Raw genomic sequence first — 22,496 nt, forward strand, 5'->3', positions numbered from 1 at the left:
ATTTCTCTTATAGCTAGTTAAAATAAAAGACAGCTGTCTCAGACACAAGAAGGCCAGAACACAGGTCTAAGTCCAAAAGAAGCTTGCAACATTATATACTTGGAGCAATCTTCAAGAGCTTAATATGTGCACAAGGTACACTGCTATGCACAAACGGACACAGTTTTTACTCTTGAAAATGTTGTAGGATCAAAACAAGGCACAGATGGGCAGAGGGTTCTAATATCATTTACTTAACACCTTAATAGCAGTGTCAGAAAACTTATGTGGGAACCAGGGTAAGGCAGCCAAGCTCTTCATGTACAAATCTGACCCTAACTCTGTTCCTCCCCTCCAGGGCCTTATTCCATCTGTTCTTGCCTCTCTCTTGAATCTTAAACTTATCTCTGACTATTGGATCCTTTCCTCAATATGCAAATAACATTAAAGTCTCTTCTGCCTCCATCGACCACCTAAAAGAATCCAGCCTTGTCCTTCTTAAGGTTATCAATTTAGCAAATAAAAAATTTAAATATTGACTTAAATATGAAATTTGGATAAATCTGGATAAAAATGGATTTTTTTGGTTGATAATCTGTTTAGTATAAGAATGTTCCATGTACTACTTGGGACATACTAACATTAAAAAATTATTTATTGCACATTCAGCAAACTATGAATAGAATTTCCTGAATACAGGAAAGGGCATTTATGAAAAATCCATGGGGTCTAATATCATACTCTATGGTGAAAGACTGAAAGCATCCCCTCTAAGATCTGGAATAAAACAAGGATGCATGCTTTCACCACTACAATTTAATTTTGTACTAGAAGTTCTAATTAGAGCAATTAGGAAGAAAATGAAATTAAAAGGCATCCAAAGTAGAAAAGAACAAGTAAAACTAAATACACAGATGACAAGATCCCATATATAGAAAATCATAGAGAATATACACACACCCACTTAAAAGAGTTAATAAAGATGCAGGGTAAGTCAGTTGTATTTCTATACACTGCTGTTGCTGCTGCTGCTAAGTCGCTTCAGTCGTGTCCGACTCTGTGCGACCCCAGAGACAGCAGCTCACCAGGCCCAGCAATCAGCAATTCATATAGGAACATAAGAAAATTCCATTTAGTATAGCATCAAAAATAATACTTGGGGATAAATTTAACTGAGAAGGTACAAAACTGAAAGACATCCTGTGTTCATGGGCCAGACAATTTGACATTATGATTGAAAAGATACTAAGCATTATGAGTCCCTAGGGAAATGCAAATCAAAACCACAATAAGATATCATTTCACATCCACTAGGATGGCTATTTTTTCAAAGAGCAAAGATGTGGAGAAACCGGAACCCTAGTACATTCTGAGGTACTAGGAATGTAAAATGGTATAGCCACCATGGAAGTCTGGAGGTTCCTCAATAAGTTACACACAGAATTAATATATGACTCAGCAACTTACTTCTATATACTTAAAAACACTAAAAACAGGTATTCAAACAAAAATTTACATGTGAATATTCAAAACAGCTGATAGAGCTGTCTATCAGCATATTTGATAGACAAAGTGCCTCCAGAACTGTGGACATTGTACAGGAGGCATTGATCAAAATCATCCTCAAGAAAAAGAAATGCAAAAAGGCAAAATGGCTGTCTGAGGAGGCCTTACAAATAGCTGAGGAAAGAAGAGAAGAGAAAGGCAAAGGAGAAAAGGAAAGGTATACCCATCTGAATGCAGAGTTCCAAAGAAGAGCAAGGAGAGGTAGGTAAGCCTTTTTCAGTGATCAATGCAAAGAAATAGAGGAAAACAACAGAATGGGAAAGACTAGAGATCTCTTCAAGAAAATCAGAATACCAAGGGTACATTTCATGCAAAGTAAAAAGTGAAAGTCGTTCAGTCGTGTCTGACTCTTTGTGACCCCATGGACTATATAGTCCATGGAATTCTCTAGGCCAGAATACTGGACTGTGTAGCCTTTCCCTTCTCCAGGGGATCTTCCCAACCCAGGGATTGAACTCGGGTCTCCTACATTGCAGGCAGATTCTTTACCAGCTGAGCCAATGGGCACAATAAAGGACAGAAACGGTATGGACCTAACAGAGGCATAAGATATTAAGAGGTGGCAAGAATACACAGAAAGTGAGAGTTGCTCATCATGTCCAACTCTTTGTGACCCCATGGACTATATAGTCTGTGGAATTCTCCAGGCCAGAATACTGGAGTAGGTAGCCTTTCCCTTCTCTAAGGAATCTTCCCAACCCAGGGATTGAACCCAGGTCTCCCACACTGCAGGGAGATTCTTTACCAGCTGAGCCATAAGGGAAGTCCAAGAATACTGGAGTAGGTAGCCTATCCCTTTTCCAGCAGATCTTCCTGATTCAGGAATCTAACCAGAGTCACCACTGCAGGTGGATTCTTACTGATCTATCAGGGAAGCCCAATACACAGAGCTATATAAAAAAGATCTTAATGACCCAGATAACCATGATGGTGTCATCACTCACCTAGACCCAGACATCCCGATATGTGAAGTCAAGTGGGCCTTAGGAGGCATCACTATGAACAAAGCTAGTTGGAGGTGATGGAATTCCAGCAGAGCTATTTCAAATTCTAAAAGATGATGCTGTGAAAGTTCTGCACTCAGTATTCCAGCAAATTTGGAAAACTCAGCCGCGGCCACAAGACTGGAAAAGATCAGTTTTCATTCCAATCCCAAAGAAAGGCAATGCCAAAGAATGTTCAAACAATCACACAGGTGCACTCATTTCACGTTAGCAAAGTAGTGCTCAAAATTTCTCCAAGCAAGGCTTCAACTGTACGTGAACCAAGAAGTTCTGGATGTTCAAGCTGGATTTAGAAAAGGCAGAGGAACCAAAGATCAAATTGCCAACATCCACTGGATAGTAGAAAAAGCAAGAAGAGTTCCAGAAAAATATCTACTTCAGCTTTATAGACTACGCCAAAGCCTTTAATGTGTGGATCACAAAAAACTGTGGAAAATTCTTAAAGAGATGGGAATACCACTTGACCTGCCTCTTGAGAAATCTGTATGCAGGTCAAGAAGCAACAGTTAGAACCGGACATGGAACAATGGATTCTGCTTATTTAACTTATATGCAGAGTACATCATGTAAAATGCCGGGCTGGATGAAGCACAAGCGGCAATCAAGATTGCTGGGAAAAATATCAATAACCTCATGCAGATGACACCACCCTTATGGCAGAAAGTGAAGAGGAGCTAAAGAGGCATTTGATGAAAGTCAAAGAGAAGAGTGAAAAAGTTGGCTTAAAACTCAACATGTAAAAAACTAAGATCATGGCATACAGTCCCATCACTTCATGGCAAATAGATGGGGAAATAATGGAAACAGTAAGAGACTTTATTTTCTTGGGCCCCAAAATCAATGCAGATGGTGACTACAGCCATGAAATTAAAAGACATTTGCTCCTTGGAAGAAAAACTATGACCAACCTAGACAGCATATTAAAAAGCAGAGATATTACTTTGCCAAAAAAGGTCCATATAGTCAAAGCTATGGTTTTTCCAGTAGTCATGTACAGATGTGAGAGTTGGACCATAAAGAAGGCTGAGTGCAAAACAACTGATTCTTTTGAACTGTGGTGTTGGAGAAGACTCTTGAGAATCTCTTGGACAGGAAGGAGATCAAACCAGTCCATCCTAAAAGAAATCAGTCCTGAATATTCACTGGAAGGACTGATGCTGAAACTGAAGCTCCGATACTTTGGCCACCTGATGTGAAAAGCTGACTCATTAGAAACTTGACGCTGGGAAAGATTAAAGACAAGAGGAGAAGGGGACGACAGAGGAGGAGATGGTTAGACGGCATCACTGACTCAATGGACATGAGTTTGAGCACGCCCTGGGAGTTGGTGATAGACAGGGAAGCCTGGTATGATGCAGTCCATAGGGCCGTGAAGCTTTGGACACGCCTGAGTGACTGAACTGAACTGAACTGAACTAATTTACAGCAGCACTACTCACAACAGCTAAAAGGGGAAAAAAACCCAGTCCATCAACTGATGAATAGATAAATAAAATATTGTATATCCATGCAACAAAATATCATTCAGCCATAAAAAGGAATGAAGTACTAGTACATGCTATAATAAGCTTCCCAGGTGGCTCAGTGGTAATGAATTCAAGTCAATGCAGGAGACACAGGTTCGATACCTGGGTCAGGAAGATCCCTTGTAGAGGAAATGGCAACCCACTCCAGTATTCTTGCTTGGGAAATCCCATGGACAGAGGAGCCTGATGGGCTACAGTCCATGGGGTTGCAAAGAGTTAAGCATAGCTTAACGATTAAACAACAACAACATGCTATACTATCAATGAACCCTGAAAATATGCTAAGTAGAAGTCAGACACAGAAAGCTGCATATTCCATTTATACAAAATATCCATGTATGCAAATCCAAAGAGGCAAAGATTAGTGGCTGTCAGGGTCTGAGAAAGGGGGAAATCTGGAACGATTGCTAAAAGGGCACAGAATTTCCTTTGGGGGTGAAGAAAATGCTCTGGAATTAGATAGTGATGACAGGCTACACAATACTATCAAGGTACTAAATATTACTGAACTGTACACTCTTTAAAATGGCCAATTTTATGTACATTTTAGAAAACATTATTTGTTGTTGATCTGAAATTCAAGTTTAACTGGGCATACTGTAACTTATCTGGCAATTCTAGTCCCATTGTAAATTCTGCTCAAGTTTCCCCATCCCTTCAAGGTTCTCAAGGTATTGCCTCATATTTGTAATCCATTCCTTCCACAGGTGTGCAGTCTGGCTTTTTCCATGACAATGTAATTCAAATTGCTATAGTTGGGCTTCCCTAGTGGCTCAGGAGACAAGGGTTCAATTTCTGATCTGGGAAGATTTCACGTGCTGCGGAGCAACTAAGCCCATGCATCCCAACTATTAAGCCTGTGCTCTAGAGCCTGGGGCCACAACTACGGAAGCCCGAGAGCTCCAGAGCCTGTGCTGTGCAATAAGAGAAGCCACGGCAGTGAGAAGCCTGAGCACCGCAACTAGAGAGGAGCCCCCGACTGCCACAACTAGAGAGTAGCCTGAGCACAACAAAGACCTAGCACAGTCGAAAGAAACAAATAAAAACAAATTGCTAGAGTTAAGGTCATCACTGATGGCCAATTTGCTAAACTGATTGAAGACTTTCTAGTTCTTGCCTTAATTTTCTCTTCCAAGGAACTGAGAATACATACCCTTTCCTTTCTGAAGTAGGCTTTACCCTTGGTTTCTGTGCAGTGAAAGGTTAACTCAGTAGGTTTGGAGTATTCAAGTCTTTCACATTGCAAAGAAATGTCCTGAGAGATAATCTCTAAGCCTTTGGAATACAGTGCCTGATAAGACTGTCTTATATACACCTAAGACCTTGGGCCTTGAGGGCCCTGGTGGTTCAGGCGGTAAAGTGTCTGCCTACAGTGTGGGAGACCTGGCTTTGATCCCTGGGTAGGGAAGATCCCCTGGAGAAGGAAATGGCAACCCATTCCAGTACTCTTGCCTGGAAAATCCCATGGACGGAGGATCCTGGTAGGCTACAATCATGGGGTCGCAGAGTCAACACAACTGAGCAACTTCACTTTCACTGAAGACCTTGGGCCACACCCAAGGTAAACACCAGACAGTTTACACTAACAATGTAATTTATGGTGGAATAACTTGCTAAAGGAACTTCTCTGTGGCTGCAACCAGTGCACATAGCGCGGCTGAGAGGAGCTACCCAACGTCCGAGGTCAGGGGCAGAAGCCAGGAGGACCCCATGCCCTAGGGGTGGCGGCCAAGAGGAGTTACCCAACGTCCGAGGTCAGGGGCAGAGGCCAAGAGTGCCGGGCTGCAACGGCACAGGAATGGCCAAGAGGAGCTACCCCACTCCGAGGCCAGGGGCGGCAGCCGGGAGGAGCAACCCCACGTCCAAGGAGTGATGGCTGCGTGGGTGCAGGAGGCCCTAGAGGAGCTATTCCACGTTCAAAGTCAAGAGGGGCGGTGGTGAGGAGATACCCCTCGTCCAAGGTAAGGAGCAGTGGCTAGGCTTTGCTGGAGCAGCCATGAAGAGATACCCCACGTCCAAGGTAAGAGAAACCCAAGTAAGACGGCAGGTATTGCAAGAGGGCATCAGAAGGCAGACGCACTGAAATCATAATCACAGAAAACTAGTCAATCTAATCACACTAGGACCACAGCCTTGTCTAACTCAATGAAACTAACCCATGCCCATGGGGCCACCCAAGATGGGCGGATCATGGTGGAGAGGTCTGACAGAATGTGGTCCACTGGAGAAGGGAATGGCAAACCACCTCAGTATTCTTGCCTTGAGAACCCCATGAACAGTATGAAAAGGCAAAATGATAGGATACTGAAAGAGGAACTCCCCAGGTCAGTAGGTACCCAATATGCTACTGGAGTTCAGTGGAGAAATAACTCCAGGAAGAATGAAGGGATGGAGCCAAAGCAAAAACAATACCCAGTTGTGGATGTGACTGGTGATAGAAGCAAGGTCAGATGCTGTAAAGAGCAAAACTGCATAGGAACCTGGAATGTCAGGTCCATGAATCAAGGCAAATTGGAAGCAGTCAAACAGGAGATGGCAAGAGTGAACGTCGACATTCTAGGAATCAGCGAACTAAAAGGGACTGGAATGGGTGAATTTAACTCAAATGACCATTATATCTACTACTGTGGGCAGGAATCCCTCAGAAGAAATGGAGTAGCCATCATGGTCAACAAAAGAGTCCAAAATGCAGTACTTGGATGCAATCTCAAAAACGACAGAATGATCTCTGTTCGTTTCCAAGGCAAACCATTCAATATCACGGTAATCCAAGTCTATGGCCCAACCAGTAATGCTGAAGAAGCTGAAGTTGAACGGTTCTTTTAAGACCTACAAGACCTTTTAGAACTAACACCCCAAAAAGTTGTCCTTTTCATTATAGGGGACTGGAATGCCAAAGTAGGAAGTCAAGAAACACCTGGAGTAACAGGCAAATTTGGCCTTGGAATACGGAATGAAGCAGGGAAAAGACTAATAGAGTTTTGCCAAGATAATGCACTGCTCATAGCAAACACCCTCTTCCAACAACACAAGACTCTACACATGGACATCACCAGATGGTCAACACCAAAATCAGACTGATTATATTCTTTGCAGCCAAAGATGGAGAAGCTCTATACAGTCAGCAAAAACAAGACCAGGACCTGACTGTGGCTCAGATCATGAACTCCTTATTGCCAAATTCAGACTCAAATTGAAGAAAGTAGGGAAAACCGCTTGACCATTCAGGTATGACCTAAATCAAATCCCTTATGATTATACAGTGGAAGTGAGAAATAGATTTAAGGGCCTAGATCTGATAGAGTGCCTGATGAACTATGGAATGAGGTTCGTGACATTGTACAGGAGACAGGGATCAAGACCATCCCCATGGAAAATAAATGCAAAAAAGCAAAATGGCTGTCTGAGGAGGCCTTACAAATAGCTGTGAAAAGAAGAGAAGCGAAAAGCAAAGGAGAAAAGGAAAGATATAAGCATCTGAATGCAGAGTTCCAAAGAATAGCAAGAAGAGATAAGAAAGCCTTCCTCAGCGATCAGTGCAAAGAAATAGAGGAAAAGAACAGAATGGGAAAAACTAGAGATCTCTTCAAGAAAATTAGAGATACCAAGGGAACATTTCATGCAAAGATGGGCTCGATAAAGGAGAGAAATGGTAGGGACCTAACAGAAGCAGAAGATATTAAGAAGAGGTGGCAAGAATACACAGAAGAACTGTACAAAAAAGATCTTCAAAACCAACATAATCATGATGGTGTGATCCCTCACATAGAGCCAGACATCCTGGAATGTGAAGTCAAGTGGGCCTTAGAAAGCATCATTACGAACAAAGCTAGTGGAGGTGATGGAATTCCTGTTGAGCTATTTCAAATCCTGAAAGATGATGCTGTGAAAGTGCTGTACTCAATATGCCAGCAAATTTGGAAAACTCAGCAGTGGCCACAGGACTGGAAAAGGTCAGTTTTCATTCCAATCCCAAAGAAAGGCAATGCCAAAGAATCCTCAAACTACCACACAATTGCACTCATCTCACACGCTAGTAAAGTAATGCTCACAATTCTCCAAGCCAGGCTTCAGCAATACGTGGACCGTGAACTTCCAGATGTTCAAGCTGGTTTTAGAAAAGGCAGAGGAACCAGAGATCAAATTGCCAACATCTGCTGGATCATGGAAAAAGCAAGAGAGTTCCAGAAAAACATCTATTTCAGCTTTATTGACTGTGCCAAAGACTTTGACTGGGTGGATCACAATAAACTGTGGAAAATTCTGAGAGATGGGAATACCAGACCACCTGACCTGCCTCTTGAGAAATCTGTATGCAGGTCAGGAAGCAACAGTTAGAACTGGACATGGAACAACAGACTGGTTCCAAATAGGAAAAGGAGTATGTCAAGGCTGTATATTGTCACCCTGCTTATTTAACTTCTATGCAGAGTACAATATGAGAAACACTGAGCTGGAAGAAGCAGAAGCTGGAATCAAGAATGCTGGGAGAAATATCAATCACCTCAGATATGCAGATGACACCACCCTCATGGCAGAAAAGTGAAGAGGAACTAAAAAGCCTCTTGATGAAAGTGCAAGTGGAGAGTGAAAAAGTTGGCTTAAAGCTCAACATTCAGAAAATGAAGATCATGGTATCTGGTCCCATCACTTATTGGGAAATAGATGGGGAAACAGTGGAAACAGTGTCAGACTTTATTTTTTAGGACTCCAAAATCACTGCAGATGGTGACTGCAGCCATGAAATTAAAAGACACTTACTCCTTGGAAGAAAAGTTATGACCAACCTAGACAGCATATTCAAAAGCAGAGACATTACTTTGCCAACAAAGGTCCGTCTAGTCAAGGCTATGGTTTTTCCAGTGGTCACGTATGGATGTGAGAGTTGGACTGTGAAGAAAGCTGAGTGCAGAAGAATTGATGGTTTTGAACTGTGGTATTGGAGAAGACTCTTGAGAGTCCTTTGGACTGCAAGGAGATCCAACCAGTCCATTCTGAAGGAGATCAGCCCTGGGATTTCTTTGGAAGGAATGATGCTAAAGCTGAAACTCCAGTACTTTGGCCACCTCATGTGAAGAGTTGACTCAATGGAAGACTCTGATGCTGGGAGGGATTGGGGACAGGAGGAGGAGGAGATGATAGAGGATGAGATGGCTGGATGACATCACTGACTCGATGGAAGTGAATCTGAGTGAACTCCGGGAGTTGGTGATGGACAGGGAGGCCTGGTGTGCTGCGATTTATGGGATCGCAAAGAGTTGGACACGAACGAGCGACTGAACTGAACTGAAGCTGAATGTCTTTTGTCTTTTGCTATAATCAGCTCAATGTCTCCAGGGGCTGGGGACTGAGTAACTAAGGTAAACTGTGTGGGCACTCACTTTATGTCTCCATGACTGACCTGCACACCAAGGCCTGAGCCTCTCTGACTGGCAATATCTGTACGTGTTGGCAAACATCATTTCTGGGTTTAACTAAGTGCTGTCTGTATGTCTCTACTGGAAAAAGACAACTAAAAGCTTGTGACTTGTCTCTCCTAGATACTATACTATGTCCCTTTTTCTTTTACCATTTTTAATCTGCATCCTTTCACTATGATAAACTGTAAGTTTTCTCTCTAGTGAGTGGTCTTGGAGAGACCAGACTTACTTCTATACCCCTATTTTTTCCTGATTATCTGTCTTTATCACTGGATCTCTTTGCTTTGACCTTCCTTTAAGTCCTGGTATTCTACTCTTGGTCATCTTTTCTATCCCTACCTGCAATAACCTACTTTCCACCTGTCCTAGGCAATTTTACTCCTGGTTTTTGCCATCTGACCTCATGCCCAGTTGAGACTCCAGCCTAAACTCTTCTGCCCAGAGGCACACCTCAGCATGATCAGGGCAGTCTCAGCATTAACTCTTTACCCAAACATGTGTCCTGCTTTTGTCTCAAGTTTAGTCGATGACTCTATCAGTCTAGGCAGTAAAATCCTCATTTTCATCCCCCAAACCAATTAATTAGCTAGTTGTGGTCTTTTTCCCCTCCCAAACATCTTTGAAATGTAAACTTTCCATTCTCATAATTTTGGCCTTTCATCATTTCTCATGAGCTCTTGCACACATCTGTGAAATATTCTCCTTATCTCACACGTCCCCACCCCTCAATCTAGTTCTGTCCTGCTTTTCCCCTAACATTTCTAAAACATGAATCTGTCCAAATACTCCCTGACTTAGGACCCTTCAGAGGCACTCCAGTCCCTGTAAACCTAGGCTCTTTAGCAAGGTCATAGGCTTTTGTTACCCAGATATTCTTTCTCTCTCTCTAGCCCCACCCTCTCCCTTCTACACCCAACTCTCCAGCAATGCCCAACCATTCTTAATTCCCTGATCACTCACTGAACATTATTATGTACCAGGACCCACTGTCCTAGGCACTGGAGATAAATTCTAGACAAAGTTAACTCAAGGGCCTACTTTCCAACAGGGAAATCAATAAATAAATAAAGAATAACTTGTTAATGCTGAATGCAACGGGGAAAACAAACCTGAGGGTGACAGAGCATGATCACAGGCCAATGGGGCAGTTGTAGTTAGCATGGATAGGGAAGCGACCTTTGAGGGAAACCTAAATAACAGTGGGAGGAGTCCATTTTAAAGGTTTTTCATAGACCTCAAGCATTTATAAAAGTTACTTGTATTAAGTTTCTCACATATATACATTCTTCTTATGTCTGTGGCTCTACCAGAAACCTGAATCTCCCTAGACTTCCTAGTATGGGAGTAATACATTTCCTTCTTGTTGGAGCTGCTTGCCATGAAAAACATTCTTCTACCTAGTCATCAGATTTGGGAACCACTAGCCCAACAGGCACTCATATAATTCTACTCTCCTAGGTCCAATTTTAGGAAGAAAATATCCCTCAGAAAGGGGTTAGGGAGAATTACGCAAGAGAAGTAGAAATGCAGAAGAGGGAGCTAAGGGGAAGATATTAAGCCAATTCTGAAATGGCTCTTTAAAACAGGAACCAACCAAATCTAAAGGAAAATGAAAAGGACTTTAATTCTAGAGGGTGTGAAGAAAACATGCGTGGGGGAAAAACTATGACGTACAAGATAAGCTGCAGAAGATTCTTATTTTAAAACAAAATATAAGAAAACCATTTTTAAAAAATTAGCTTTAAGACAATGCCTGACTATACTTTTATCCTAAAAATTCAAAGCAATCATGAGATGAGGCTAGTAAACAGAAAGGAAAATAAGGAGTTTTTTGACCATATTTTAAGATGTTTATTATTTACTTGTACAAATTAGCAGCAACTTATACAACTGGACCAAGTTATAATTAATTCACAGTAATGTACGCTAGCTTCTATCTGCCACAGGCAGGGTACAACTTAATCTCAACAGATAATTTTATTACCAAATCTACATTCTGGCTTTTGTAACTGTTTCACAACACCTGGTACAGTGCATATCTACAGCATTTATGAGTAGAAATGACCCTGAAGGCCCTTCAGAGAGCAGAGGTGAACACCTTCTCATGGAGAAATGCCAGTTTTTCTAAGCGAGTTCGTTTCAGTAGTGGGAGCCATTCCCAGTGAGATAACTCCACCACACGGTACCCAAGTTGATTCAGCTGCCGCCTCTTCATATTATGCAGTCCGAGCAGATCCCTGGAACCATAGCAATACTGGTTCCTGTTTGTCAACTGAATAGCCAGCTTCACTTGTGGGGCCTGCAAGCAGGTCGGGGGGGATAGACCAGCCATTGGGATGGCCCCCAATCTGTCTACCTTATTGCAAAGGGAACCTCCCACAGGTTTAGCCCTCTCCTCCTCTAATTTCAAGGGCTGCTGCCCATTGTCTGACTCAATTTCCCCCTGGGAATGCCCTTTTGATTTCCCTTTTAGCAGCTGATTCATCAAATCATCAGTAAGGCTGACTCCCACATGCTTAAGCCTTAACTTGGCTACATCTTCAATTGGTATGGCTTCTCTGTTAAATGGTAATGGCTTCATGTTAACATCAAGCTGAACCTCTAAATCAGAAGATCGGGTATGAGGCAAAATCATATGGTGTTTGACATACTGGGGCCCACCCAACATGGTTTCAAGTAAAAAGAGAGCTTCTAGGAATTCAGGTTTTGAGTTCATATCCTTCCTTGCTAAATTCCATAGCATTTCTGACCCCTCTTGTTGAAGCTGAGAACTAAGACGATTGCCTCTGTAATCTGGACATTCAATGCCAACTGTACCATCAAGAGTATACAGCTCCTTGGTGACCTCAAACTTACTTCTCTCCTGAGCTAACCTGACAAACCCTGGACTCAAAGCGAAATCTATGAGCTCTACTGGAAAGTACTCAGAAAATGCCAGGCCCAGCAAGCACGTGAGCAGGTGTTCTGGGTATCGATTGAACTCAAGCATCTTTCTGTGAATCTCATTTATCAGGCTAGCGTAAAACTCTTCTGCATTGGGTGGCTTATAATTCAGAGTTCCAAATGACCACAGAATCTTGGCAACATCTTTACTTCGACAGTATGCTACCCTAGGAGGCAAAGAAGCAGCCACAGCATTCATTACCCTTTCATCCAGGAAGCGTAATGCCGAGCAGGCAAGAGTCAGGTGCATGACACCCTGAACTCCCAGGGAAGGAATTCGCTGAGGAGCAATCTGTCCAAATTGCTTCATGAAGTTTACGTGATCCACATGAGTGAAACGGAACATTTTAAGAATATTCACTAAGGCATAACTACTCAGATGCTGCATGTCAGCACAAGCCAGATCTCCAAATTTCCGCATGACAAATTCAGAGAGACTACTACTCGATTTAAAAAACCCCAAACAGATTGAACCAACCTCTTCTAAATTGATCAAATCTATATACTTGAGGATCAATGATTCCAGTTTTTGCATTAGATCCTGGGGTGCCTGACGACTTTCACCTATAATATAAATTAAGTGAGTCAGCTGGGACAAGGATAGATCTTTCCAGTGCAAATTAAGATAACTAAAAAAGATCTTTAAAAACCGAGGTACTCTGCGTCCCAAGTACCGCCAGAGGTCAGCCACCAAGAGAAGTTGATCCAGACTCATTTCCCATACCTTATGGCAAAAGTTTGTTTCAAACACATCTAGCATAGAATGGGAATGAGGAATTCCTAAACTGACAAAAGCTTTCAAAATACTGATCAGATCTGGGGCATCAAAGAGATGTATGTTTTTCACACTCAGCTGGCAGAGCAGAGCAAAGCTGGTACTGGACAGCAAAACAGGATGTTGCTCTGCAGGCAAAGAACTCAGCTTACAGAAATAGTCAACAATAATTTGAGGCTGGAGATTATCTTGATAAACGGTGACTTTGTGCAAAATTAGTTCACCTTCTGAAACTGACAGAGGTTGACAAGTCTCAGATCTGTTATAGCTGTGAAGCTGATACTCTGGTCTTAGCTGGAGGAAAACTCGAGGGTCTTCAAGGGAATCAAAAGTTTCTATATCCTCTTCATCAATTTTCATGGCCCTGGGTGAGTGCAGGTTCAACGTGCTGGCCTTAGAGGCAGAAGCCCTGCTGAATTCCAAACCTGGGAGGGTATTGCCGGTTGTCAGAATCCTCCAAGAAGCAGAGGTGCTACAAATGTTAACTTTTCTGGCAAGATGGCAGAGGCTGTTTTCTGGAGAGTCCTGTCCTTTGTGCCACATGTAGCTTCTTATATTCCACCATGCCACACTTTGGGTTGCACTGTAGGTAAAAGGATTGCAAAATGTCCAATATCTTATAGGTTTTAACAGCTGGAGAATGGCTGCCATTCTGGTGTCAGTACTGATCATTCTAGCAGTCAGAGCACAGTCCTCATATGTCTGACCAAGCAATTTCTTGTTTATATGGTTCTTGATTAGAGCTGGTTGGGAAGGTGTTCCACAGAAAGTGCCTGGAAATCTTCGGCATATCACAAGAGCCATGGATCACAAATGACTGGGCCAGAATTGGTGCCAGATACTGAAAAAAGGGTAGATGAAGAATAAGTGGCTTCCACCTATCTTAATACTAAAATTTACACACCATAAGACATGGATTAAAACGATACCACTGTCCACTCAAGTAAGTTCAATGTTAGTGAATGCCCAAACCACAAGACAGGATACATCAAGGAAAAACCCCATGTACCCTGCATAAAGGCACAGGAAAACCCCCGTCCTAGGGTACCATTGAGCAGTTCTTTGGACTGCTCCTCAGTTTAAATTTCCTCTGTCCTCTGGCCAGACTTTCTTTACAGTTAGAGACAGCTGTTGCACTAAAATCCAACAGGAAGGAGGAAAGCAGATTTCCAAAAAGAAAGCTAAGAACAGAAATAAGCAATCTATTCCACCTCTTTGATATCAGCACAATTATACCCACAATAACCGCCCCCCACCGCCCGTTCCTCCTTTTGATTACAGAATTCAGTTGTTTTAATGCTACTTCTGTACCTTGTAGAAGATGCCTATTCTCCTCTCAAGGCCTACAAGAGTCTGAATCACTATTGCAGAGTAGTCATTGACTTGGGAAGTAAACTTGAAAACTCACTCACAAGGAATGAAATAGTACCATTTACAGAGATGTGGATAGACCTAGAGACAGTCATACAGGTGAAGTAAGTCAGAAACAGAAAAACAAATGTCATATATCACTTATAATGTGGAATACAGAAAAATGGTACATACAGATGGGCTTATTTGCAAAGGAAAAACAGAGACACAGACATAGAGAATAAATTTATGGATACCAAGGTGGGGGGAGTGGGAGATGGAAAGAATTGGGAGACTGGGAGTGAAATATATACAATACTATGTATAAAATAGATAACTAATGAAAACCTACTGTATAGCACAGGGAACTCTACTCAATGCTCTGTGGCGACCTAAATAGGAAGGAAAACTAAAAAAAGAGGGGATATATGTACACTGATTTACTTTGCTGTACAGCAGAAACTAACACAACATTGTAAAGCAACTGTACTCCAATAAAAATCAAAAAGAAAAATTCAGCTACTCCAGATACCCCCCCAAAATTAAAAAACCCGAAAAACTCAAGCACTTTGGTGGGGGAGGGTAGAAGGCCTAGGCCCTGGTAACTATCAATTCATGGGTGAGACACAAAGAGCATTTCAACGCTGGGCTCAGGGAACACCAATTCATGCAACTGCCCTGGCTGACAAGGGGAAGAGCAGAGCTTTCCTCTGGAGGAGGCATATTAGCAATGTTTCCAGTGAGCCAGGTGTTGATTATTCTGCCTGAGAGCAGCACAAGTTCTACTTTTCTTCTACAGCAGAAACCATGACAGGCTATGAAAATGACTCTGCCATACTCTCGCTCTCAATGCTTACTGTCTCTCCTTCTGCTTGAGAAATGCCAAAGCCTCACAAGTAAATCTCAGGGAGCCCTAAGATGCCAAGATATGGACCAGACGATGCAGAAAATCCCATGAAGGTTCTGAGGGTGCCAGAATGATTTTCTGAAATGCCTAAGCAACTCCCCTGTCAGTCCCTTCCTTCCAGAGCCCATAGCATAAGAAATAGAGGACTGCAGGGCAGGTTAGAGGCTTTTTTCAAGTAGCACAGCCACACAGGCTTCTCTGGATGGCAGGAAGGTATCCTCCTAATTTCTTTGTGAACCAGAACAGAATTCTTTCACACCAAATCTTTATATACTTAGTTCCATACTGTGGCCTGTGGACCATTCTCCCACCAAGTTTCAATCTGTGGGTCCAGATGCTATAGATCAAGTGTTAGCAAACTATGGCCTGGAGCCCAAATCCAGCCCTCATCTGTTTTTGTAAGCAAAGTTTTAACATAGCCAGGCTATTTGTTAAATGCTTTAAATGCTGTCTATGGCTGCATTCTCACTACAAAAGCAGAGTTGAGTAATTCTGGCAGAGAATATATGGCTTGCATAAAATATTTATTATCTGGTCCTTTACAGAAAAAGTTTGCTATAAACCATTAGCTTACTCCTATGAATGCAAATGGCCAACTTTTTAAAAATTAGAAGACATCAGGAAAATAGTACTGATTTTTTTCTTTAACATTTTAACATTAGATGATACTTAAAGATTTATGCCTTAAAACGGAATCTCAATTAATACTGCAGCTCAGGTATGGTGGGAACAAAGGAGAAAGCAAGTAACGGAACTTTTTAGTTGACAGAACAAGGTTTTTAAGAATACCTGTTTGGAACCTGTAATCTAAATTTAGGTCAGCACAACGTCCAACTAAAGCAATTGTTCAAAGTCCTCCTTCTCATCTTGAGAACTAGATCTGAAGAAATAACTTTAATAAAAAGACAAATTTTTTTTTATAATAACAAAAAAACTGAAAATCCGTGTCTTTTCAGAAGGAGTAACCTGGTTTACAGAATAAGTGTGTGTCAGGCATCAACACATGGAAAGATTTATACAAAGAGTCAGTGGAACAAACAGAACAAGTGACATCACTTAAAATACACCTAAATAAAAGGAAAGTATATAGCTGTTAGGAGACTTTCTGCTACACCTTTGACAAATTAACTTTTTCTCCTTTTTAGTAGGATTAAAACTGTTAAATAGAAGAATACATAGATTAATTTAACAAATACTTTTATAACTAATACAACTTTAAAAGCACATTATTTAAGTTATTTCAATTAATATTATCTAAGATTACTTAATGAGATTACTGTATGTGGTCCTGAAATGAAGAACCATTTCCTGGATCATCAATGTTTGACTGGTATAGATCCAGTGTTTTGAATTATGTGGCTCTTTCTGATTTGCAAAAATACAGGCTAAGGGACTTTCCTGGTGGTCCAATGATTAAGATCCCATACTTTCAATGCAGGAGTTGCATGTTGGATCCCTGGTCTGGGAACTAGGATCCCACAAGAACAAGAGCCACAACTGTCTTAGGGTCTCCACTGTGCCAAGCCTTGAATAAGCAGTTTCATCTGCATCAGTTCCAATTCTTACCTTTTTGCAAGGTAGGTTTTATTACCTCCATACTGTTGATAAGGAAAAAGAGTCTTCACAAGATTAAGAAACCTGATGAAGATTACACAGCTAAGGGACAAAATGGGGTTTGACATCAAAGATTATCTGATTCCAAATCCCACATTGCTAGTGTATTGGAGAGACAAAAAGGGAAGTCAGATTTCAGACAGGAAGAGGGGGAGGACCCCCAAATAATCTATAGGGTTTCCAGGTGCCAGGAAGCTGGAGTGTTAGAACTGGAGGGTTAGGTAAGCTCAAAAGCCCCTCATACCTTTAACAGTCTAAGATCCTAGTTATCAGTAGTAATTACTACTTATAAAAAGAACAAAAAGAAGATATCAAAGACAAAAGTCTACATGAAGGAATGAGTTTCCAAGATGCCCCAGTATCAAGGTAAAGAGAATTATCATAATTGAAGATGTGAAAGTTGGCAAGAGAGATATGGGATCCAGAATTTACAGTTCAACATAGAAGGGAAGTAAAGAGGAACCCCAGGAATAATGATAAAGATTCCAGGACTACAGCTGTGAGTAGACACAAAGAGCAACTAGTTTATGCTAGAAGAGATGGATATTACACAGGAGAGAAGATTGACATTTCTGATGGATAATCTGAGGATAAACAAGTAATTTGTTGTTTAGTCACTAAGTTGTTAAGTTGTGTGCGACTCTCTTGCAACCTCATGGACTGTAGCCAGCCAGACTCCTCTGTCCAGGGATTTCCCAGCTAAGAACATGGGAGTGGGTTGCCATTTCCTTCTCCAGAGGATCTTCCCAACCCAGGGATCGAACCCACAGCTCCTGCATTGGCAGGTGACTTCTTTACCGCTGAGCCAATAAGTAATAGGTAGATGGAAAATCAAGCCAATAACAGCAACAAAAATTATTAACTCCAAACAATAAAAAAAAGTTGCACAAGATAAGAATTGTTATATTACACTCCTTGCTCAGCTGTAAATAATATTTACATAATCTTACTAATATAAACTTTGAATATCCATTTAAACGAAAATTTTGAGCAAACTATACTGGGAGGTTAAAGGGAGGGGAAGTGGGAAAGAGGGAAACTGAACAGCAATACATGAGACCTAGAGCATCCAAGTTCATAACAAAGAAAAGATTTTATGGACATAGAGATGTTCTAGAAATCAAGAAATAGAAATACAAATGTTATTTATTTAGAGTACACCAATGAATACCAAAAGAAACAATAGTTGAAAAGTGTCTCTGGAGAACAAAAATGGAATTAATATTTAGTGTTATAAGATCTGTCAAACTATTTGCTTTTTTTTTGGCCACGCCATGCGGCTTATGGAATCTTAGTTCCTGAACTGGGGATTGAACCTGCACCCTGGACAGTGAAAGCTCCAAGTCCTAACCACAGTGCCACCATGGAATTTAACTATATAAGCCATGCACACATATAACTTTGAAAAAAATTAAATTTACAAAAAGGATGTTCTAACAAGAAATTGTTCTTCAAGAAGACAACCAGTGAATAGATAAAGTAAACTAAATACTCAAGAAAAAGGTTGAAAAGTTATTTCCAGTACAAGCAAGCACTTCCTACTGTCTGTAGAACTTCTCTATGGGTGCCCAGTAATGAATGATGACAAACTAATCTTAGAGCCATGCAGACACAAACTGCAAATGGCAAACAGTAGCTACTCACTTTTCTGCCATGCAACTTTTAGCAGAGACACTATATCTACATATACAGAAATGAAATACATCCACTTTAGAAGGTGAGTATTAAGTAGTGTAGAGAAGGGAAGGGAAGAAACACAAGGAAGATATAGAATCAATAAAGCAGAAGAGTGGGGAGAAGAGGCATTTCAAAGAAAAAGAGGCCAGGATGTTTTGCCTAGATGGAGACAAACACAGAGGAGAATTAGTTCCTCCTTATTTAAGGGTTCCCAAAGAATCCATAAGAAAGCTGGAAAGAGAACACTAAGAGATGCCCAACTGGTTAACTCATGTCTCCGCTAAAGGTTCAAATTTATGTGACATCATTTCACAAAGTCCCTTTCTTAGCGTAAATGCCCCAAGGATACTCCCCTCCCCATCTCCTCTTTAGGGGTCCTAAAGAACCAGAGTGGAGCCTCAGACACCACTAGACCAACCACAGCTGTTCTGAAAGACACTGCCCAAACCACCCTGAATGATGTGATTTCACAAGAGCGAGAAATCTTACCTTTCCACCTTCCAGGTACAGGTCTGAGCAAGGCCGAATAGCTTCGTTTTAAACTACAGTCCAGAAGTTAGAGGAGGGGAGCCAGGCGGAGGAAGGCAGCCATGCTAACTGTAGATTAAGTATATGACACCCTCAGCATATTCAATTTACCAGATACCAGATCTCATCTCTTAATTCTGATTTGATTCTTTTGCTAGAAAAATTTAACCCACTTATGTCCTGATAAAATTCTAAAATTACCACAAATAAATGGATACTTCAAACTCTACTTTTGTCTTATCAAATAATGTGTTGAGTAGCCCTGAGAATTAAAAAAAACAAAAAACTGACTTTCTCTCGGCGCTAGAGTCTACGAGAGGATTGACAAAATCCCGACAGGTAAACTATCTGCATCCACAATCATTTGAAAACATTTCCAAATAAACAGTTCAAGTACCTATCACTTTTAGCACAACCAAATATTTGATTTTATCAGTTTTCCTATATTTTCAAGACTGCATAGTATGGTATTTCAGAAAAGTGAAGAGGAAACATCAGAATTCTTTGGTATGAAAGTGTACTTATTTGCATGGTGAATGATAAGGCCTTACTGGGGACTTGAAAATATAAACTGATGAACAGGGAAGAAAACCATACTGACAAATTAAATTAGGTCGGTATAACGGCCAAATGCCTTGCTCTCTCAGCTGTATTATGTAGCATGGAGTTTTTCAATTTTATTCTGGTCTACTAGGCAGTAGCAAATCCATCCCAGAGCTTGCCTAAGGCCATTCAGAGCACTGAGTCACAAAATCTAGGCGACTCACGGAATGTGAGTAAAGTACAGAAAACATAAATTCAGATTCCAGCAGCAACAAATGACTAAAGTACAGAGGTTAGCCATGGTGGTGTTAAAGCACTTGGCTCCAACTCCACAGGATGAAGAACCTCCAAGAGTCTGCACTAAGTGGGCAATGAAGCATCACCTGAGGAGGCCCATGAATATAACTGGTATGGAGAGGCCCCAAAGCTCCCTGAGTTAGGAGAGAAGAGCTGTGTCATGATTTGTACAGAAAGAAAAATGGCAATTATTCTTCTTATCCCCGGATATAAAAAGACGGAGGGAGATAACCATAATATCCTTAGGCTGTGCAACCGGAAATTATCTGTTTAAAAAAAAGGGGGGGGTTATATATCTCGTATTGTTATTTACTGAAGACTCAACCTGTCCCAGGTACTAAGCAAATGCCGCAGGGCCTTGCTACTCAAAGCGCAGCCTGCGGAGGAGCAGCATCAACCTCACCTGGAAAATGGTGAGAAACGCAGAATCTCGGGCCCCACCCCAGACTTACAGACTCCGAATCTCCAAATTTCCAGGTGAATCGCATACACTGAAGTGGGATAAGAGGAGTGGCAAAATATTTCATTACGTTCTCACAAAAGCCCTGTGAAACAAGTACTGTTATTCGTCTCACAGAGGAAAAATCAAGGTACAAGTAAGAAGTGGTAGTGGTAGTCGTTTAGACCTGTCCGACTCTTTGCGACCCCATGGACTGTAGCCTGCTAGGCTCCTCTGTCCATGTAATTCTCTAGGCAAAAATACTGAGGTGGGTTGTCAATCTCTTCTCCAGGGGATCTTCCCGACCCAGGGACTGAACCCCGGTCTCCTACATTGCAGGCAGATTCTTTACCCTCTGAGCCATAAGCCGCTTACCAAAGGCCACAGGACTCCAGGTATCCGAGGTTCTCCCTAGAGCTGGTCCTGGCATAGGTGCCCGCAGCTCAGGCCTGGAAGCGCGGCCCAACTCGGCAGGGAGCGCCGCCACGGCCTCCTCCCCGGCCGCCGTCACTCACCTGAGCTTGGCGAGTGCGGGCGACGCAACAGCACTCGCCACTCTCGCAGGCTGCGGAACCACGAAGACTTCTCCGGCTTCACCCTGGCCTCACAGCCCCCACTTCCGGTGAGCTGCCCGCTACTTCCGGTTGCTGATCGAATGACGGGTGCGGCCGAGGCTCAAAAGACACTATCAGCGTTTTCCAAGGACGTTTTTCCACAGGCAGACGTCACTGCGGAGTCAGGACTTGCGGAAGGAAAACCCCGCAGTGGAAGTCACTGAATAGCCTAGATACAGGTTCGAATCTCAAACCGCTACTCAGGCTTTTATGGCCTTGGCGAAGTCCTGTAAATTCTCTAAGCCAGATTTCTCGTCTGCACAGAGTGCTCTCAGGAGGTTAGTGATGGATAGACGAACCTGTTAGGAGAAATGGATTTGAAGAGCTGGCTGAGGCGGCCAGAGCTTTGGCAGATGAGCCAGGGTGATCCTCCACCTCCTCAAGTAGCGGGGCTCCCACCTGAGTGAGTATGGGCAATTAGGCAGGGAAGAGACTCTCGAGACTTCCAGGAGGACTTGGCAGCAGACGGCCCTTACTTGGAGGCACTGGAGACTGCTGATCAGGGTGGTCACACCTCGTCGGTGCTTTAAAGGGCTGTGAGGGGGACCTGAGAAATGGTGCTCCCTCCAGGGCACCATCTTGACAGGTAAAATCAGTGTAAGGAGGACACTTCACTGCGAGGGGCAAGCCTGGCATCCCAACTCCTGAGCTCTGTGGGGCGCACTGTTTGCCTCAGGGTGCGCATTTGAGGCCCTAGACTACTGACACCCCTTCTCAGAGAAGGTTCTCTCACTGAAGCCAGATCACTGAGTTGCTGATTATGACCGTCCTTGCCAGCAGAACCGAGAACGAGCCTGCTGCTGCTGCTGCTACTACTAAGTCGCTTCAGTCGTGTCCGACTCTGTGCGACCCCATAGATGGCAGCCCAACAGGCTCCCGATTCTCCAGGCAAGAACACTGGAGTGGGTTGCCATTTCCTTCTCCAATGCATGAGAGTGAAAAGTGAAAGTGAAGTCTCTCAGTCGTGTCCGACTCTTCGCGACCCCATGGACTGCAGCCTACCAGGCTCCTCCGTCCATGGGATTTTCCAGGCAAGAGTACTGGAGTGGGGTGCCATCGCCTTATCCAGAGAACGAGCCTAGGAGATGAAATAAACCGTAACTGCTCCTCAGCAGCTGTGACAATCCCGTTCCTCTTTGCCAAATACTCAGCTTCTCAGCCTCTCTTGAAGTGGGAAGAGCATCCAACTCAGTTCCAGCCCACAAAATTTAAAGGGAAGGAAAAAAAAAAGGAAGAAAAAAAAATTTAAGGGAAGGATGGTGTGAAGGTTCTGGGAAACCATTTACTTTTTTGATAAAGTGCTGCTGCCTCAGT

At 42.4% G+C, this 22,496-nt stretch overlaps 2 protein-coding genes across 8 annotated transcripts in view; both read right to left on the reverse strand.

Annotated features, from left to right (window-relative positions):
• UBOX5 (U-box domain containing 5) overlaps positions 1-21,192 on the reverse strand; it is a 50,010-nt gene extending 28,818 nt beyond the window's left edge. For 2 of the 7 annotated variants that reach the window (XM_040247819.1, XM_040247818.1), the window contains exons 1-2: positions 21,084-21,182; positions 19,251-19,358 (exon numbers count right to left, since the gene is read on the reverse strand). The gene's annotated coding sequence lies outside the window, so the exon portion shown is untranslated. Of the gene's footprint in view, positions 1-19,250; positions 19,359-20,943 lie in introns of all 7 variants that reach the window. The other 5 variants (XM_040247817.1, XM_040247821.1, XM_040247823.1 and 2 more) reach the window with 5 other exon arrangements.
• FASTKD5 (FAST kinase domains 5) lies at positions 11,323-21,187 on the reverse strand. Its single transcript, XM_040247816.1, has 3 exons — positions 21,084-21,187; positions 19,251-19,358; positions 11,323-14,054 (listed from the first exon to the last, which is right to left on the reverse strand). Exon 3 carries the CDS (start codon positions 14,015-14,017, stop codon positions 11,573-11,575), a length of 2,445 nt encoding a protein of 814 aa, XP_040103750.1. The 5' UTR covers positions 14,018-14,054; positions 19,251-19,358; positions 21,084-21,187; the 3' UTR covers positions 11,323-11,572.
• Positions 21,193-22,496: the final 1,304 nt, after the last annotated feature.

The sequence above is a fragment of the Oryx dammah genome, unplaced genomic scaffold (assembly GCF_014754425.2).
Source record: "Oryx dammah isolate SB20612 unplaced genomic scaffold, SCBI_Odam_1.1 HiC_scaffold_10, whole genome shotgun sequence".
Classification (NCBI taxonomy): domain Eukaryota; kingdom Metazoa; phylum Chordata; class Mammalia; order Artiodactyla; family Bovidae; genus Oryx; species Oryx dammah.